A 14,687-nucleotide genomic window follows, 5' to 3' on the forward strand; every position below is an offset into this window, starting at 1 on the left:
CAACAATCGCACTATAAACTGCTGTGAGGCGGGGGGAGGTTATAACTTTATTTTCTCTTGCATGCACTTCTCCCTAAAGGCAGCTCCCATCTTCTCTCCATGCGTGTGCACATTCGATGTCATGTAAAAATAACACTGATTGAGGAAATCAGCCAAATTGCCCGCCCACTAATCTTTTTTTTTTCTCTTTGTTTAACAGTGACAAACAAGAAACCCACACAGGCATCCATCACAAAGGTCAAACAGTTTGAGGGCTCCACATCCTTCGTCCGAAGATCCCAGTGGATGCTCGAGCAGCTTCGCCAGGTTAATGGCATTGATCCTAACCGGGTGAGTGAAGTTCTCAATGCTAGGCAAAGGAGTTCTCTTCACATGATAACTCTGCTTGAGCACAGCAGGGGGAATGGTAGCTAGAGCCTTTCTTATGAGGCTATTTCTCTCTTTCAGTTATGTGACCAAAACTCCCCAGTCTGTGCTCCTGTCTTGGGGAAAAATATACATTTTCCATGTTTGATAGGGAAACCCAAGAGATGGCCCATAGGACACTGCTGTCTCCAGCATGTTTCTCAACATAGGGCAGAGCTTAAAGAATCATGTCCCTAGGTATGAAAACCCCAGGTGTGTCAACATTTCATTTTCCCCCTAATGCCAATAATTTAATGACATTTTAAAATAATGCATTAAGATTTCAACAGAAATGTGTCATGATGTGAGCATGTATTCAAAGAACCTATTTTCTTTGGTGCTCAGGTTTCACTGTCCCCAAACATCAGTGAAGTACTGAAGGAACAGGGGAATTCCTTCCCATCCTTTGCATAAAGAAATAATCAATGTGGAAAACTTAAAGGAATGTTTTTTTCTAGTCATTGGGCAGATTCTACAGTCAGCTTTCTGACACGTGAGTCTTGACCACTGCGGTGCTAGCCTCCTAGACACATCTCTAAATATAAAAATACTTGGATTTATTTGCTTGACAAAGACTTGCAGACTCTCCACAAATTTGGATCGTGGTAAAGATGAATGTTGGTTCTTTTTTTTTTTTTTGAGTTTTTGTTTTAGCTTTTGTGCCTCTTTTGAAAGGCCAGAGCTCAAAGTGGAAGTTTGTGTGAATTGCGATCAGCAGTTGCTTCCCTGTCTTCTCCAGGATTCTGCAGAGTTTGACTTGTTGTTTGAAAATGCCTTTGACCAGTGGGTGGCGAGCACGGCCTCGGAAAAGTGCACCTTCTTCCAGATCCTCCACCATACCTGCCAGAGGTACCTCACAGACAGGAAGCCAGAGTTTATTAACTGCCAATCCAAAATCATGGGAGGTAAGTGGCCACTTGCACTATTACAGCCATCCTATTTCCCGACACTCATTTTCATATAAGAAGCTGGGCGTTGAGCAACATCATTCAGAACAAACAAAAGCATCAAAATGCTCAGAACGAGTTGATATTAAGGCATGTGTTGTGTATATATTTGTACATCTGGAGGCAAAGGCAGGCTTTCATTCTTCCACGAGAGCCTGTCTTATTATAAAAAAATTGTCAGCATAACTAGAACAGTTTGTACTATGAGAACAAGTCTGTCTCTTTATTAGAAATCCTCAGTTTGATCTCTTTGCTGCCTTTGCTATAGGTCTATTGCAAAACACTCTTCTGGGTTCCTCCCATTTTCCTTCCTAAGTTTCTTCAAATTCCTCCTAATACAGTACTTATTGTATTAATTTTATAAAATCACTGTGATAGGATACTTGGTAAGAAACATCTGATGGGAGCCAGGGTTTGTGTTGGCTCACAGTTCAGAGGAAAATGCAGTCCACTCATGGTGCGAAATGCATTCACAGGGAGGCCAGAGCAGCTGGGTCTGTGGCACAGGGTGCTTACAAAGTAACTTTTTAAGAAGTGGAGATAGTCTGTAGCCTTCACACCTACACATCCCCTAAGTGTAAGCCCCATGTTTTCAAAAGGTTCTGCAACCTCCAAAATCAGTGCCCCCAACATAAACCTGTGGAGGGCATTTCATATTCAGACTGTAACACTTTCTATCAAAAGCTTTTCTTGTTCTTTCAGGAATAGCATCCAGAGGTGAGTTAGTATTGTAAGCCAGGCTTAAGGGGCAAACATTGATGCTGGAAACATTTAAGGGTGCCCACATCTATGTTTCCAGTGGCAAGGCCTTTTAGGAAAGCCATGCTGACAAAAATGAAACCTTTTTGATCACTTGAAGTTGGGGACATATTTTAGAACATTGGTCTTTCTACTGATCAAGAAAAATATTTCTAAATGTACCAACTTTGCCATCATCAAATACTGAGAAGATCCCATTAGAGATGATGCATCATCCCCTTGGATTCTATTTATCTTTCATATGACTACGGGGCAAAATGTATTGCTTTGTGCTAACAATTGATCTACTCATACTGTGCTATTTCTCCATGAGACAATGTATTGAGAATACACTGTCTGCTTCATTATTTCCTCTGTGGCTATTTATATTTTAGGGACCTTAGGAGCTCTGTCTTTTGCATCAAGGGAGTCCTATACTCTAACTCCCCTGTTTAGTTCTAAAATATGTGGGATGATGAATCATATTATATATATATATACACATATATAATTATATATAATATATATAAATATAAATAATATATAATTATATATAATATAATACATGGTAATGTCATACTGCATGACTCTGAAAGATGAGTGTAGAAGGGAAGTATTAGAATGGGGTATTGTTCCCTGCTATGCCTTTGCCACTTGGAAATCTTCAAATTAAACCTGCATTAAAATCTCATTCTTACCCAATTCGTTAAATAGGCAAACTATAGTTTTCGGAGCACTTGCAGCTATTTTCAATGCACAGTAAATTGTCCAGGAAACCAAGCATTTACTTATTCTTCATCAGATGGGATTTTCTCTTCTGACCTAACATCAGATTGGTTTCTGCTGTAAGCCATTGTCTTTGTTGAGGTTGGTATGTTCATTAGTTTGCTGGCTGGCTCTCTCCTGTGGCTCTGTGAGAGGCCTCCCCGCGCATTGCTTCTCTGTATCCACACTGAGAATGGAGAGTCCAGAAGGAGACCCAACGTCATGGGAGACATCTTTCACATGTTCTTCGTTCACCTGGAATATACTCACGTTCCTCACAGGTCAAACCCAGCTGTGTCTATTGGTCATTGGCCCTATCTTCTATGACCTTGTGAACCCCAAAGATGCAGCACTGAGATGGATCCTCATATTTCTAATGCTAAGCAGTTGGTGTGTATGGTGGACAAAACTCGATTGCTTTCCTCTAGTCAGAAAAAGAATAAGCTAATGAGATCAGACACCAGAACTAATTCCGCCTCCTGTGACTCAAGGTATTATTCTTATTTATTTAGTTTTTCTTTTATTTTCCCTTAGTTTTCCCAGGAATAACATCTCCTAATAGACTAGAGGATTTCAGTTCTATCATTCTGAGCAGCCATAATTCCTGAGGCTTAGTTTAGTGTCGAATTATTTCTTGACTAAAGAACTAAATAATTTACTCTGTTAAATATCGACTGCTCCTACTTTCCTTGGGAGAAAGAGAAAGTTTGTATTGAGCATGCCATAATTTGCTGGCAGCATATGTGTCCCTAATGAATGCAATTTTTCTTGTTCAAACAGTTGTCTGTCCTTGATAACAGTTGTGCCAACACAGCCTAGTGAATTAGTGCTCTTATTATCTTCCTTTCCTTCACTTACACAATTCTGAAACTTAAAAATGGTGTTTCTTGGATGACTCTAGTTGACCCTCTTACTTTTGTGAATCTGTTCCATCTTCAGCAGATTAAACTCCACATAATTTCTCAAAATCTTTGCTTATCACCTTCTATTCAGGTCACAAGTTGTAGATGCAAATGTTCGTTTTACATTGAAATGGGGAAGTTTGTGATTTTTTTGTAAAGGAAACTATTATCGTTATTGGTATGCTACCCTCCAACAATCTCTCTACATATGTTTTTTTTAATTTATTTATTTATTAAAGATTTCTGTCTCTTCCCTGCCACCGCCTCCTATTTCCCTCCCCCTCCCCCAGCCCAAAGAGCAATCAGGGTTCCCTGCCCTGTGGGAAGTCCAAGGACCACCCAATCATCTTTTCTGCAGAGATAATAAATTGTATTTCCAAAGGCTGCATTCATGCCAAGTAAGATAACATATGTAGAGAGACCTGTTAGATGCTTTCTACATATGTTATCTTACTTGGCATGAATGCAGCCTTTGGAAATACAATTTACTATCTCTGCAGAAAAGAATAAGAATCAGGGTTATTAACTAGCTAGGGAAGGGTCAGGGCACTTGTCAGGAGTGGAGATAAGAGTCCAGCAGTGGCTTTCACAGCCCTAATGGCATCTTAGAGAATGTTACGTGGCTTAAGTGTGACTAATGCTCTGTAGGAACTGTTGAAAACTTTTTAGCCAGAACATTCCTGGTTTTTAAAAGGCGACTGGATAGGAGAGATGGACTAGAGGTTGTGGATACTTTTAAACGTCTTCCTTGCCACTTCTTGTGTATATAATAAAAATGATTATCTACTTTCTGTCCCAAGAGCCAGAAATTCATCAAAGACCTTTAAAATCATCTGACTTCGAATTGTTTACTGGTTTTTTGGGGGAAAGGGGGAGTCAGAATTTCAGAACAGTTAAAAACACAGGAAAGATGGTATTGTCATGGCCTTTCAAAGATTCTGAGTGTGTTCCAGTGCTGTCCTTGGAAAAACTGAGATCCAGTGGTTTAAAGTGATTTTATCATTGTCACAGAGAATATATCTTTCCTCTGAATAACACTTTCTTTAATACCACTCCAAACATAAGGTTATCACCTAGATAGCAACAACTCCATGTCATCCTCCCCCTGCATTTGTCAACTGTGCAGGCCAGGTGTAATTCTATGCTTCTTTTTCTCATGGGGAAGGTCAGTTACAAAGAAATGAATTTTTTTCTTTGACATATTCAAAATTCTCTGCTTTAAAATGGCATTTCCTTGGCTCCAAAGGATAACAGGCATTAAGGCCTCCTCACCGCTAGTTCATGGTCTGAGAAAGAAGTGAGGACATCTTTGTGGCTGGTTGAAGGCCTTCACGAAATGGAAGCAAAGCTGCATTCCCTCAAAGATGTGAATGGAGACCTGCTGGCAGCTCCTCATTCTTTCATAGCTGTCTCCTTATCTCTAGATAGCTGAAGATGGTTGACCTAGGGCAACATTCCCAATCCCATTCCTAGCCTTTATATCCTATCCTCTCATGTACTAAGATTCAGTCTCTTCAAAATTAAATCCATCTTTCAGTTTTCTGATTCTCCAAACTACCTAGCAACCTGCACAGATGGATGAAACCATTCATAGCTGCTGCAAGGTGACATGGTATCATCCATGAGTGGGATCCCTGGAGGTGAAGTATCAAGTTCACATGAGTTGAATATACTTCTGGCATCATAGCTTTTATTTTTCTCTGTATCTGTTTTACACAGAGATTATGATAGAACATTATACTCCTGATAACATATGTATGCTTGAATTTTAGCTCCTGAGAAGAGACTTTCCTTTTAAAGAAATACAGTCAGCTCCAAATAGAGCATTCCTTTAGGTAATGGGAATTCTATTTCTTATTAATTTGCGGTCCCAAGTCTGGCTTTGTTATCTTGCTTGCTTCATTACTCTTTGTAAAATGTGAAACTTTCCCAATGGCTCCCACCCTGTGTTTATGACTTCAGCTTTTATAGTGATTGCTGCTGACCTGTTTGGATATTTGGTATTTGAGACTCCAGTTTTCTATTTCTAAGTATATGCATAACATAATGATATAACTTTTGAGAGGAGACTCAAGTCTGAATGCAAAATTTATTTATGCTTCATACACAGCTTATGCACAGAGCCTGAATGTAGATAATAGTCTTAATAGCTCTGAACATGAAACAAAGTTTTTCCACAGAGGAAATGACTGGGTGAGTCTTTTCCCTTACAGATCCTAAGCCACTGTTAGCTTGCCCCTGTTTTTCTCCACAGCCCATCATGAAATCAAACTGGAATATTTCACATGTCTGTGCCCAGAAACTTTTAGGTTTGGAGGTCATTTTGGTTTGTAGACTTTCAGATGAAGGGTATACTAGGAACTATGGACAACTCTCTGGGTCCTGACTACTTCTATATTGAAATTGCAAAGTCTGTATGGTAATGATAATTTCATTTTCCGTAAGTGGCATAGATTATTTATGGAATAAAATGACTTATTCTCAAGGTGAGCATGCAATAAAGTTTATCTTAAGAGTTTTCCTTGAACACCAAGGCCAAAGGCCCTGACTCATTGGATTATTTCCTACTCTTCTGCTTCTTGCTGTGCCATCCTCCAGTGGCTGTATGAAGTTCAGGCATGCGCATCTTCTCTTGTCCTTGATCCCACGGGTGATCCTCAGCCCTGCCCATGTGTCGGGCACTGAGCTATCCATTTATGTACACCCGCAAAGTGGGCACTCTCGCCATCTTAATTCACCTTCCTGGTAGGCATCAGACTTCAAAAGCAAATTGCACATTGGCAAGGTAATGGTCACGCTGCATTTTAAGGGATGGCTAGCAGCTGACAACGGGGCAAGATGAAATAAGTTTTCTCTTATTCCAGCAGTTAATCCAGACAGTTTGATTTCTATGTTAACTATATTCAGAATTTATAACATGGCAGATTTCTTTCTCCGGGAAACAGCCTGTTTTGAAGAGCCATATATTTGATCAGCAGCGAAGGTATTTCGGACACATTGCCCTTGTGCACTCTCTTCTTCAGAAGATGGTATAAAGCCCAGATTCTGAGCACTATTAGAATGCCAGAAACACAGATGCCTCTGATGTCTCCTTCATCCCAGGCTGCCCTTTGTCTGTCCCTGCTGATTGGCGCACTAGAAAGGAAGGCCAAAGGACTCTACTCTCTTCCCCACGGGTGGGCAGAATACAAAGACTGAATCACAATGTGACTTTGTATTATACTTCTTTTTCCACAAGTAAAGCAAGACCATCCTTGTAAAATGTGGGAATAGATTATGTCACCTTGTGAATGTCACAGGCTCAGATAGTGTAAAGTAAGACAACACACTAAGTGAGGAGAGGAGGTGGAGATGGCTCAGTGGGTGAGAATGCTTGCCACACAGCGTGAGGACCTAGATTCGGATCTCCAGCAACCAAGGAAAATCCCAGGTGTAGCTATATATCATGACCTCCACCACTGTTAGAAAGGGTACAGGTACAAGGTTCACCAGGGCATCCTGGCTACCCAGCCCTCTCCAGTTTCAGCGAGAAATCCTGCTGCAAAGGCATATGGTGGAGAGTAATATAGGAGGCCATGTAGCATCTGCATGTGTGCACATAGGTTCACAGGTCTGCACTTACAACATATATACATCATTCACATATGCCACACACATGTGCATGCATGACTTCCTTTTTTAACTTTACAAATACTCTTCGAATTAAAATATAATTACATTATTCCTCCCCCACCAACCCTTCCTATGCAGGCCCGACCCACACCCCTCCCGCTCTCAAATTTGTTGCCTCTATGTCTTTAATTATTATTAAAATATACAGCAAAAAGCTGGGCATGGTAGCTCACGCCTTTAACTACAGCACTTGGAAGACAGAGGCAGGCAGACCTCTGTGAGTTCAAGGCTAACCTGGTCTACAGAGTGAGTTCCAGGACAAGGAAAGATATACAGAGAAACACTGCCTTATAAAACACAAAAAAGAAAATATACAACAAATATATATATATATATATATGAGTGTGTGTGTTTATGTATAGACATGTATATATGTATGTGTGTGCATATATATGTATATTTATATACACATTATATATATATTCCTTAATATAAAAATGCAACCTGCTCAGTCTGTATAAAATACTTGTAAGTATATGAGTTCAGGATAACCAATCTATGTATTTTTCCTTGGGGAAGTCGATTTTTCCCATTATCAGCATTCCTTACTTGCCTCTAGTTCTTTTTCCAGGATTGAGATCCCGAAAGATTTTCCCCATCTCTTGTTTGCATGTGTTTTGGTATCATTTTTTTCGCACCTTGTTTACATGGCCTTATTGGTGAGGTTTCATGAATGTAGCTTTTCTGACCTTTTTAGCAGACACAATGCCACAGCAAACTTCCTATTCCTCTCCTTATTACAATCTCTCCATTTCCTCTTCAGCTACGACGAGTTTCGGGTGCAGGAGTTGGATTGTAGATGTTTCCATTGTGGGACTGGGCAGTGGACGATCTCTTGTTTGCTTCATCTTGGTCAGTTGTAGCTTTCTGTCTGTTTTATGGGGTATTTCATTGATGAACTACACTTACCTGTGTGTAGAAGGTAAGTATTTACAGTGTAGTTAGGAATTATGCTGGTTTAGAAATGTGGCAGGAATAGATTATTCGCGAAAATCGATGCTCTCACTGGCTCTAGCCAGTTGGCTTTCGGTGCTGTGAGAGCTTGTCCTCAGGGTGGAGATTTTCAGCTCAGATCCAGATCAGATCCTCCAGGTCTTGGACGTGCATGACATCCTGTGCAATGGGACTTCTCTTTAACCTCTGAGTAGCAGCCAAGGGCAGCAGCAACATGTTCCCGGGAGTCTCTTGGAGAACTTTGAACAACAAGCCAAAGGTGCTTCTTATGCCTCATGTTGAGATTTTTGTTAGCTAGTTCGTGGCTCTTGAAGGGAACACTATCAGTCCCGATGAGAAAATTTTATTTAAACTATGTATATATGTGTATATACTGACTTACATGTGTTATAGGCAATTTTATGTAGATAGATAGTATGATTCCTAATGACTTTTTGAGACATCCTTACTGTTATTTTACCCCCTCCTTCCTTCTATATTAATCTTGTGCTTTGTGTGCTGTAATGAATCCCTTGTTCCACCATTCCCCTCTTCAAATCACATATATCCTGCTGTTCCCCCTCCTATTGTCCCCCACCACCACCATGATCCCTTTACTTTCCTGGTTTCTGTAGTTGCTCCAGAACACATGCATGCATTTATGGGGGAAATATGTGATGAATATAATCCCAAATTCCAATTTATTAAGATGGTTCTTCAAAGGAACGTGTTAACATTTGCTATAATTGTTAGATTTCTTCTATTATTGAATATTTTAATATATAAAGGTTTTATGGATCATGGACATGAAAATTCTACACGCATTCTGACCAAGAACATTAACATAAATTGCCTATTTTTCTAGAAAGTCTTGTGTAGTGTCGCTTCTAACTGAAACTCAGTACACCCATTTTCTATCCCTCCCTCTGCCTATCCTTACCCCGCACCGTACTTCACAGGTAGAATTAACTTGTTTTAAAGGTTCCATGTTGCTTCTAGAAATGTAGGAACAGACACAGAACAAAAGAGGACGAGCTTCACAAATAAATCCTAGTTATTGCAGAGTCACAAAATGTCTCTTCTGGCCCTTTAAACCAAGAGGACTCCTTGTCAGAGTTCCCTTGGTGACTGTTTTTGTTGTCCTTGGAAAAGTAGTAGCAATCTTTAGTTATCCTCGCCCTTGGTAAAAATGAAGAAAATGACTTGTGAAACACTTACTGCAAATCCCAACAGTATTAAGGAACAGAGCTGGTGTTTGAATTGAGATCTGAGTCTTTTTCCCCGTCCATTAAATGGAGACAAAGACTTACAAGGCCCCTTCGTGGACAAAGGGCTTCATTTCTTTGTATTGATTTAGCTTAGAAGAGGAAGTAATACGACTTTAACAGGTTCTTTGTGAGACTTAAATTAAAAATTGTGTTTATACACTCATGAATAACATTTAATTGTGTTAATGTCCAGATAGAGAGACTTATTCCTTCCATAAAACCATTTTCATTGCTCTAGCCAACACATCTTTTCCCGGACAGAGTGTTTTATTTCAGACTTACCTCAGAGAGCTTGAGGGTACAGCATGTGTACTGCTCTCTGTTCAACCCCTAATACTGAAGAAAAAGAACATCACAGACAACTTGCTGGATAAAGGAATAAACAATGAAAAATTTTAGTGAATTACTAAAAATAATAATGATAAAGTATATAAATGGAAAATCCTATTTGGAGGAGATATTTTGTTTTTGTTATTGGTATTCTACAATTGTAGCACTGCAAAGAAAAGAAAAATAGGAAAAAAACAACATGACTGTGGGGCTGGAGAGATGGCTCAGTGATAAAGAACACTAAACTGCTCTGCCACCGGAACTGGGTTCAATTCCTAGGTCCACATACAGGCTTGTTGTAGGGTTTTTGTTGTTTGTTTTGTTTTTTTGGTCTTTTGTGTAGTAATAGGAGTAGCGGGGCTGCGTCCCCAACACCCCAGCCGCCTGGATAGCTTATGCCTGAAATAACAACACACAAACTGTATTCATTTAATCACTGCTTGGCCCTTTAGCTCTAGCCCTTACTGGCTAATTCTGATATCCCAATCAACCCATCTCTAATAAACTGTGAGCACCGGTCTTACCGGGAAAGATTCAGCATGTCTGACCTGGCGGCTTGCTTCATTGCGTGCCTCTGCCCAGGAGCCGGGAGCATGGCCTCTCTCTGAGGCGTCTGCTTCCGAGAGGAGAGCTGTGGAGTCTGAGCTCACTTCCTCTTCCTCCCGGCACTCTGTTCTGTTTACCCCACCTACCTATGTCCTAACCAATCAAATGGGCCAAGGCAGTTCCTTTATTAGCCAATGACCTTCCTCCATCACTTTTGACTCTTTGACTTTTTTGGGAGTCCACCACCCAACTCCCAAATAAACCACATACATGGAGTCTTACTCTTTCCTAAGAATACCTGGCCTTAGCTTGACTTGTTTCTAGCCAATTTTCCTTAACTTAAATTATCTCACCTCCCTTTTACTTCTGACTATTTTCTTTATTTCTGTATACCTTTCGTTATTTCTTACTCCATGGCTTGCTGTGTAGCTGGGTGGCTGCCTCCTGGAGTTCTCCTCCTTGTCCTGCTTCTCAATCTCTCCTCCTGAATTTCTCCCCCGTTTTATTCTCTCTGCCTGCCATTCTCACCTTACTATTGGCCATTCGGGTCTTTATTAGACCAATCAGGCGTTTTAGACAGGCAAAGTAACACAGCTTCATAGAATTAAACAAGTGCAACATAAAAGAATGCAACATATCTCTTCATCATTAAACAAATGTTCCACAGCATAAACAAATGTAACACATCTTAAAACCATTGTCTACAACAGCTCACAACCATCTGTATCTCCAGTGTATGGGGGCCAGCACCTTCTTTTAGCCACCAGATACCTAAGTGGTACCCATGCATACATGGAGGTAAGACACTCATACACATATAATTTAGAATGGATTTTTAAAAAGAGGCACAAGTGTGTTTCTCTTACTACATGATCTATTGACATAGCTCTGTGTACCAGATTCACTTATCCCTGCCTGAGATGGTATCACTCATTAGCCCTGTGACTTTCTCTAAGCAATTTACATTATACTCAGTCTCTCTGCTTTACTATATTATGGGGCAGTAATGTGTACCTTAAAGGAATGGCATGGAAGTTAACTTTAAAATATTCAGTCAAATGAGTCTCCTATTTTGAACTGACAATTATATATATATAATGATTTATTCATACTATATACATATATTTATTTACATATATAACTGTATTACACATATAAACATATATAAATAAGGGTCTCATTTAGAAATTTTTATCTACATGTCTAAAAATTTCTAAATGAGACCCTTATTTATATAACTGTTATACATTAGTAAAAGCCCAAAAATTTAAATGTGCACATTCATATTATTGCATGTTTTTCAGAGTATTTATCAAACATTTTCTTTATAAAGAAAATTCCCTTGTATTCTTAGTCATGTTTGCCATGCAAATAGCTGTATAGTAACTTCTTTGTTTCAGATAGGAATGAGCTTGCTGCACTGTAGATACTTCAGATGCTTGGGATCCTGAATTATTTACCATGGTTTTATAGAATGCTGAAAGTGTTGCATTTTATGTTTGACATTTATGGAGTGTATATGTTACTGCTGACTTCACAAAACAATGATGTTCAAAATATATTGAATGACACTATGCCAGAGTTCAGGGCACATAATTCAAAACGCCTAATTAGAAAAAAAAAAGTCCCAAGGCGTGTTTTTGCAACTTTACAAGAGAATGAATATGTGTTTGCCACAAAAAAAATTTTCATAAATCTACTTCTAGTTCCTCTGCCAAAAATGAAAATACATAAATCAGATGAGGCCGCTTTGTAATGAGAAGTGAGTTAGCATTTCATCCACAGAAACAGGCACCCTGTTCCGTTCACATGCTGTCATACAAGAGCATTTGGAAGAACTTTGAAATCTAGCTCTCCACTTGATCTTTCTGTCCTGTGATGGACTAATGTGTGCCATGTCTTCAGCAACAGGATCTTATCTTCAGATTTTGGTGAGCAACAAAGCGCAATAGCCTGAACTATTTTAGGGGCCTTTGGGATAGTCCTCACAAACAACTCTAAGGGAGATGTTCTACACTTGCACTGGACTTTTAATTTGGCAACCTATAGCTTCTAGGAAGAACATTATTCCTTGTGTAGGGCAGTTCCAGTTGAACTCCTTTACATACAAACATTTATACACATACACGCATGCACGTTCATATACATGCACACACACACACACACACACACACACACACACCACTCCCCATTCCCTCCTCTGCCCTTCTTCCCATCCCTTTCTCCAGCTAAACCTTCCCCTGTTATTTCCCCTTTCTCATTATCTGTACCTCCCCTCAGTTAACACCCCCCACATGCACGTGCACACACCCAAGCACATACATGTGTGCATACACACACAAACACATACTCTAGTGTTCCAGTTCTAGTTTTCTGGATTCTAAGGGTGCTTCATTTAAACACACAAATCCACAGATTGCAACATTTGTCTATTCTATCTGGGTTATCTCACTCAGGAAGCTGCTGTGTGGGGCTCTCAGGTGGGAGATCATCAATAATCTTCACCCAGCTAGGAATCTTATAAACTACAGTATTGAACTTCATGTCAAGATGCATGCATGGGATGAGAGCTATCAAATCTTTTCAATTGGATTTAGAGCCCATTTTATAGGCAGGCCTCACAGTTGAATCTACATCCTGCTCAATGAATATAGATAGTATCAAATGGCCCTCTAAGCTCATTTCCCTATGCTGCTAGATTAGGTCAGATCTCAGCTCTTATCCGAGAAGTTTCTTTATGCAGTGGACACTCGTTATCCAGAAACTCACAACTAGTCAAAATACAGAGAATAAGTTTAGTGAAGTGATCAACCACAAATGGAACATCTATATTGCTGCCTCCCCTGACCGACCATTGTGGAAGAGGACAAGGAAAGGCTATAGAAGCTTGAGGTCAGGGAGGACCGGGACAGAACAATGTCTTCTGGTCATAACAGGACTGCTGCATCGTGAACTCACAGCAGCTGTGGTTGCCTGCACAAGGTCAAACCAGTCATCCTGGAAGCATGGAGGAGGAGGGGCTCATAAGCCCCAGCTGCTAACTGACGAGCTGTTGAAAGTTCATGGTTTCTGGGGAGGATATGTTTTCTTTAAGGATTTGGAACTTTATAAGTTGTTCACACGTGTAGATAGCCTTACACCTCTGAGTATATGAGCTTTGAACTTACTGAGCTACTTTTTAAGGAGGGGTGCAAGAAAGTCAGGGGGAGTAAGGAGGTGGGTGGTAGATGATAGGTGATAAGGTTAGGAATCAGAGGCTTTTATAACTAAAATACATTGTCTATAATTCCCAAAGAATAAATTGAAATAGTGTATTTAAAAAAATAAGAATGTTACTTATCATCATTAAGTGGAAGATTTTAACCTCTCATTTCCAAATGCCAATATTACTATTTCATTCAATGACCCCTTTGACTTACAATGGTACTTGAGTACTCTCATTCTTCCTGATAATAGGACAAAGAAATTGACCAATAGATAGAGGTCTTGGATAAGACATTATCCTGTAAGAAGCTACTGCTCCTGGTGGTCACAGTATTTATGAAGTCGAGTTTTAAAAAAAGTTGCTTACTTTTATACTATTCAGGTCACTATTGTCCTCATGGACATATCATGCCAGCCATTACTATAGCTCCACAGGCCTCACACCTACGTAACACTGTTGCTGAGTTCTCCCCCAGCATCCTACATGGCTCCTTCTGGTGTGACGAAAGTAGGAAGCTTCTTGAGCAGTACCAACTTGATTTCTCCAAGTCCTGTGACCAAAATGTGTAGTTACTGTCTTCAGCAATGGGGTCTTGACATCAGATTATGGTGGGCAACCAAAAGCAGTGGTAATAACCTGGATTGTTTTGGGGGTACCTGGGGCACTTGTGATCAACAACTCAAAGTTAGGTATTCCAGACCTGGCAGTGGGCTTTTATGTGGTGTCCTGTGACTTCTGGGAGGGGTATTATCTGCTATCCAGTGCAGCATCAATCTCTCTCTGTGATGTGAGAAAGAAACATGTGTGTATGTGTTTGAAGTTTATAAAATACATTCATTTCTGCATGACTTTTCCAAACATTCTTAGTGTTAATTATTCTTCCTTCCTCCAGAAAGGTGTGCTCACAATTTTCAATAGCAAGTGAAAAGGCCAACAGAAAAATAACTGAGAACTGAAATTATCCAAAAGAAAATGA

General features: G+C 39.9%; 1 protein-coding gene across 3 annotated transcripts in view; it reads left to right on the plus strand.

The window, feature by feature from the left end:
• Positions 1-14,687, plus strand: part of Stxbp6 (syntaxin binding protein 6) — a 209,515-nt gene that overhangs the window by 160,208 nt on the left and 34,620 nt on the right. For all 3 annotated transcript variants that reach the window (XM_075947672.1, XM_075947674.1, XM_075947673.1), the window contains 2 exons: positions 200-330; positions 1,145-1,310. In XM_075947672.1, coding sequence (XP_075803787.1) covers positions 200-330; positions 1,145-1,310 — 297 coding nt within the window. The remainder of the gene's footprint in view (positions 1-199; positions 331-1,144; positions 1,311-14,687) is intronic.

This window comes from Microtus pennsylvanicus, chromosome 14 (assembly GCF_037038515.1).
Source record: "Microtus pennsylvanicus isolate mMicPen1 chromosome 14, mMicPen1.hap1, whole genome shotgun sequence".
NCBI lineage: Eukaryota > Metazoa > Chordata > Mammalia > Rodentia > Cricetidae > Microtus > Microtus pennsylvanicus.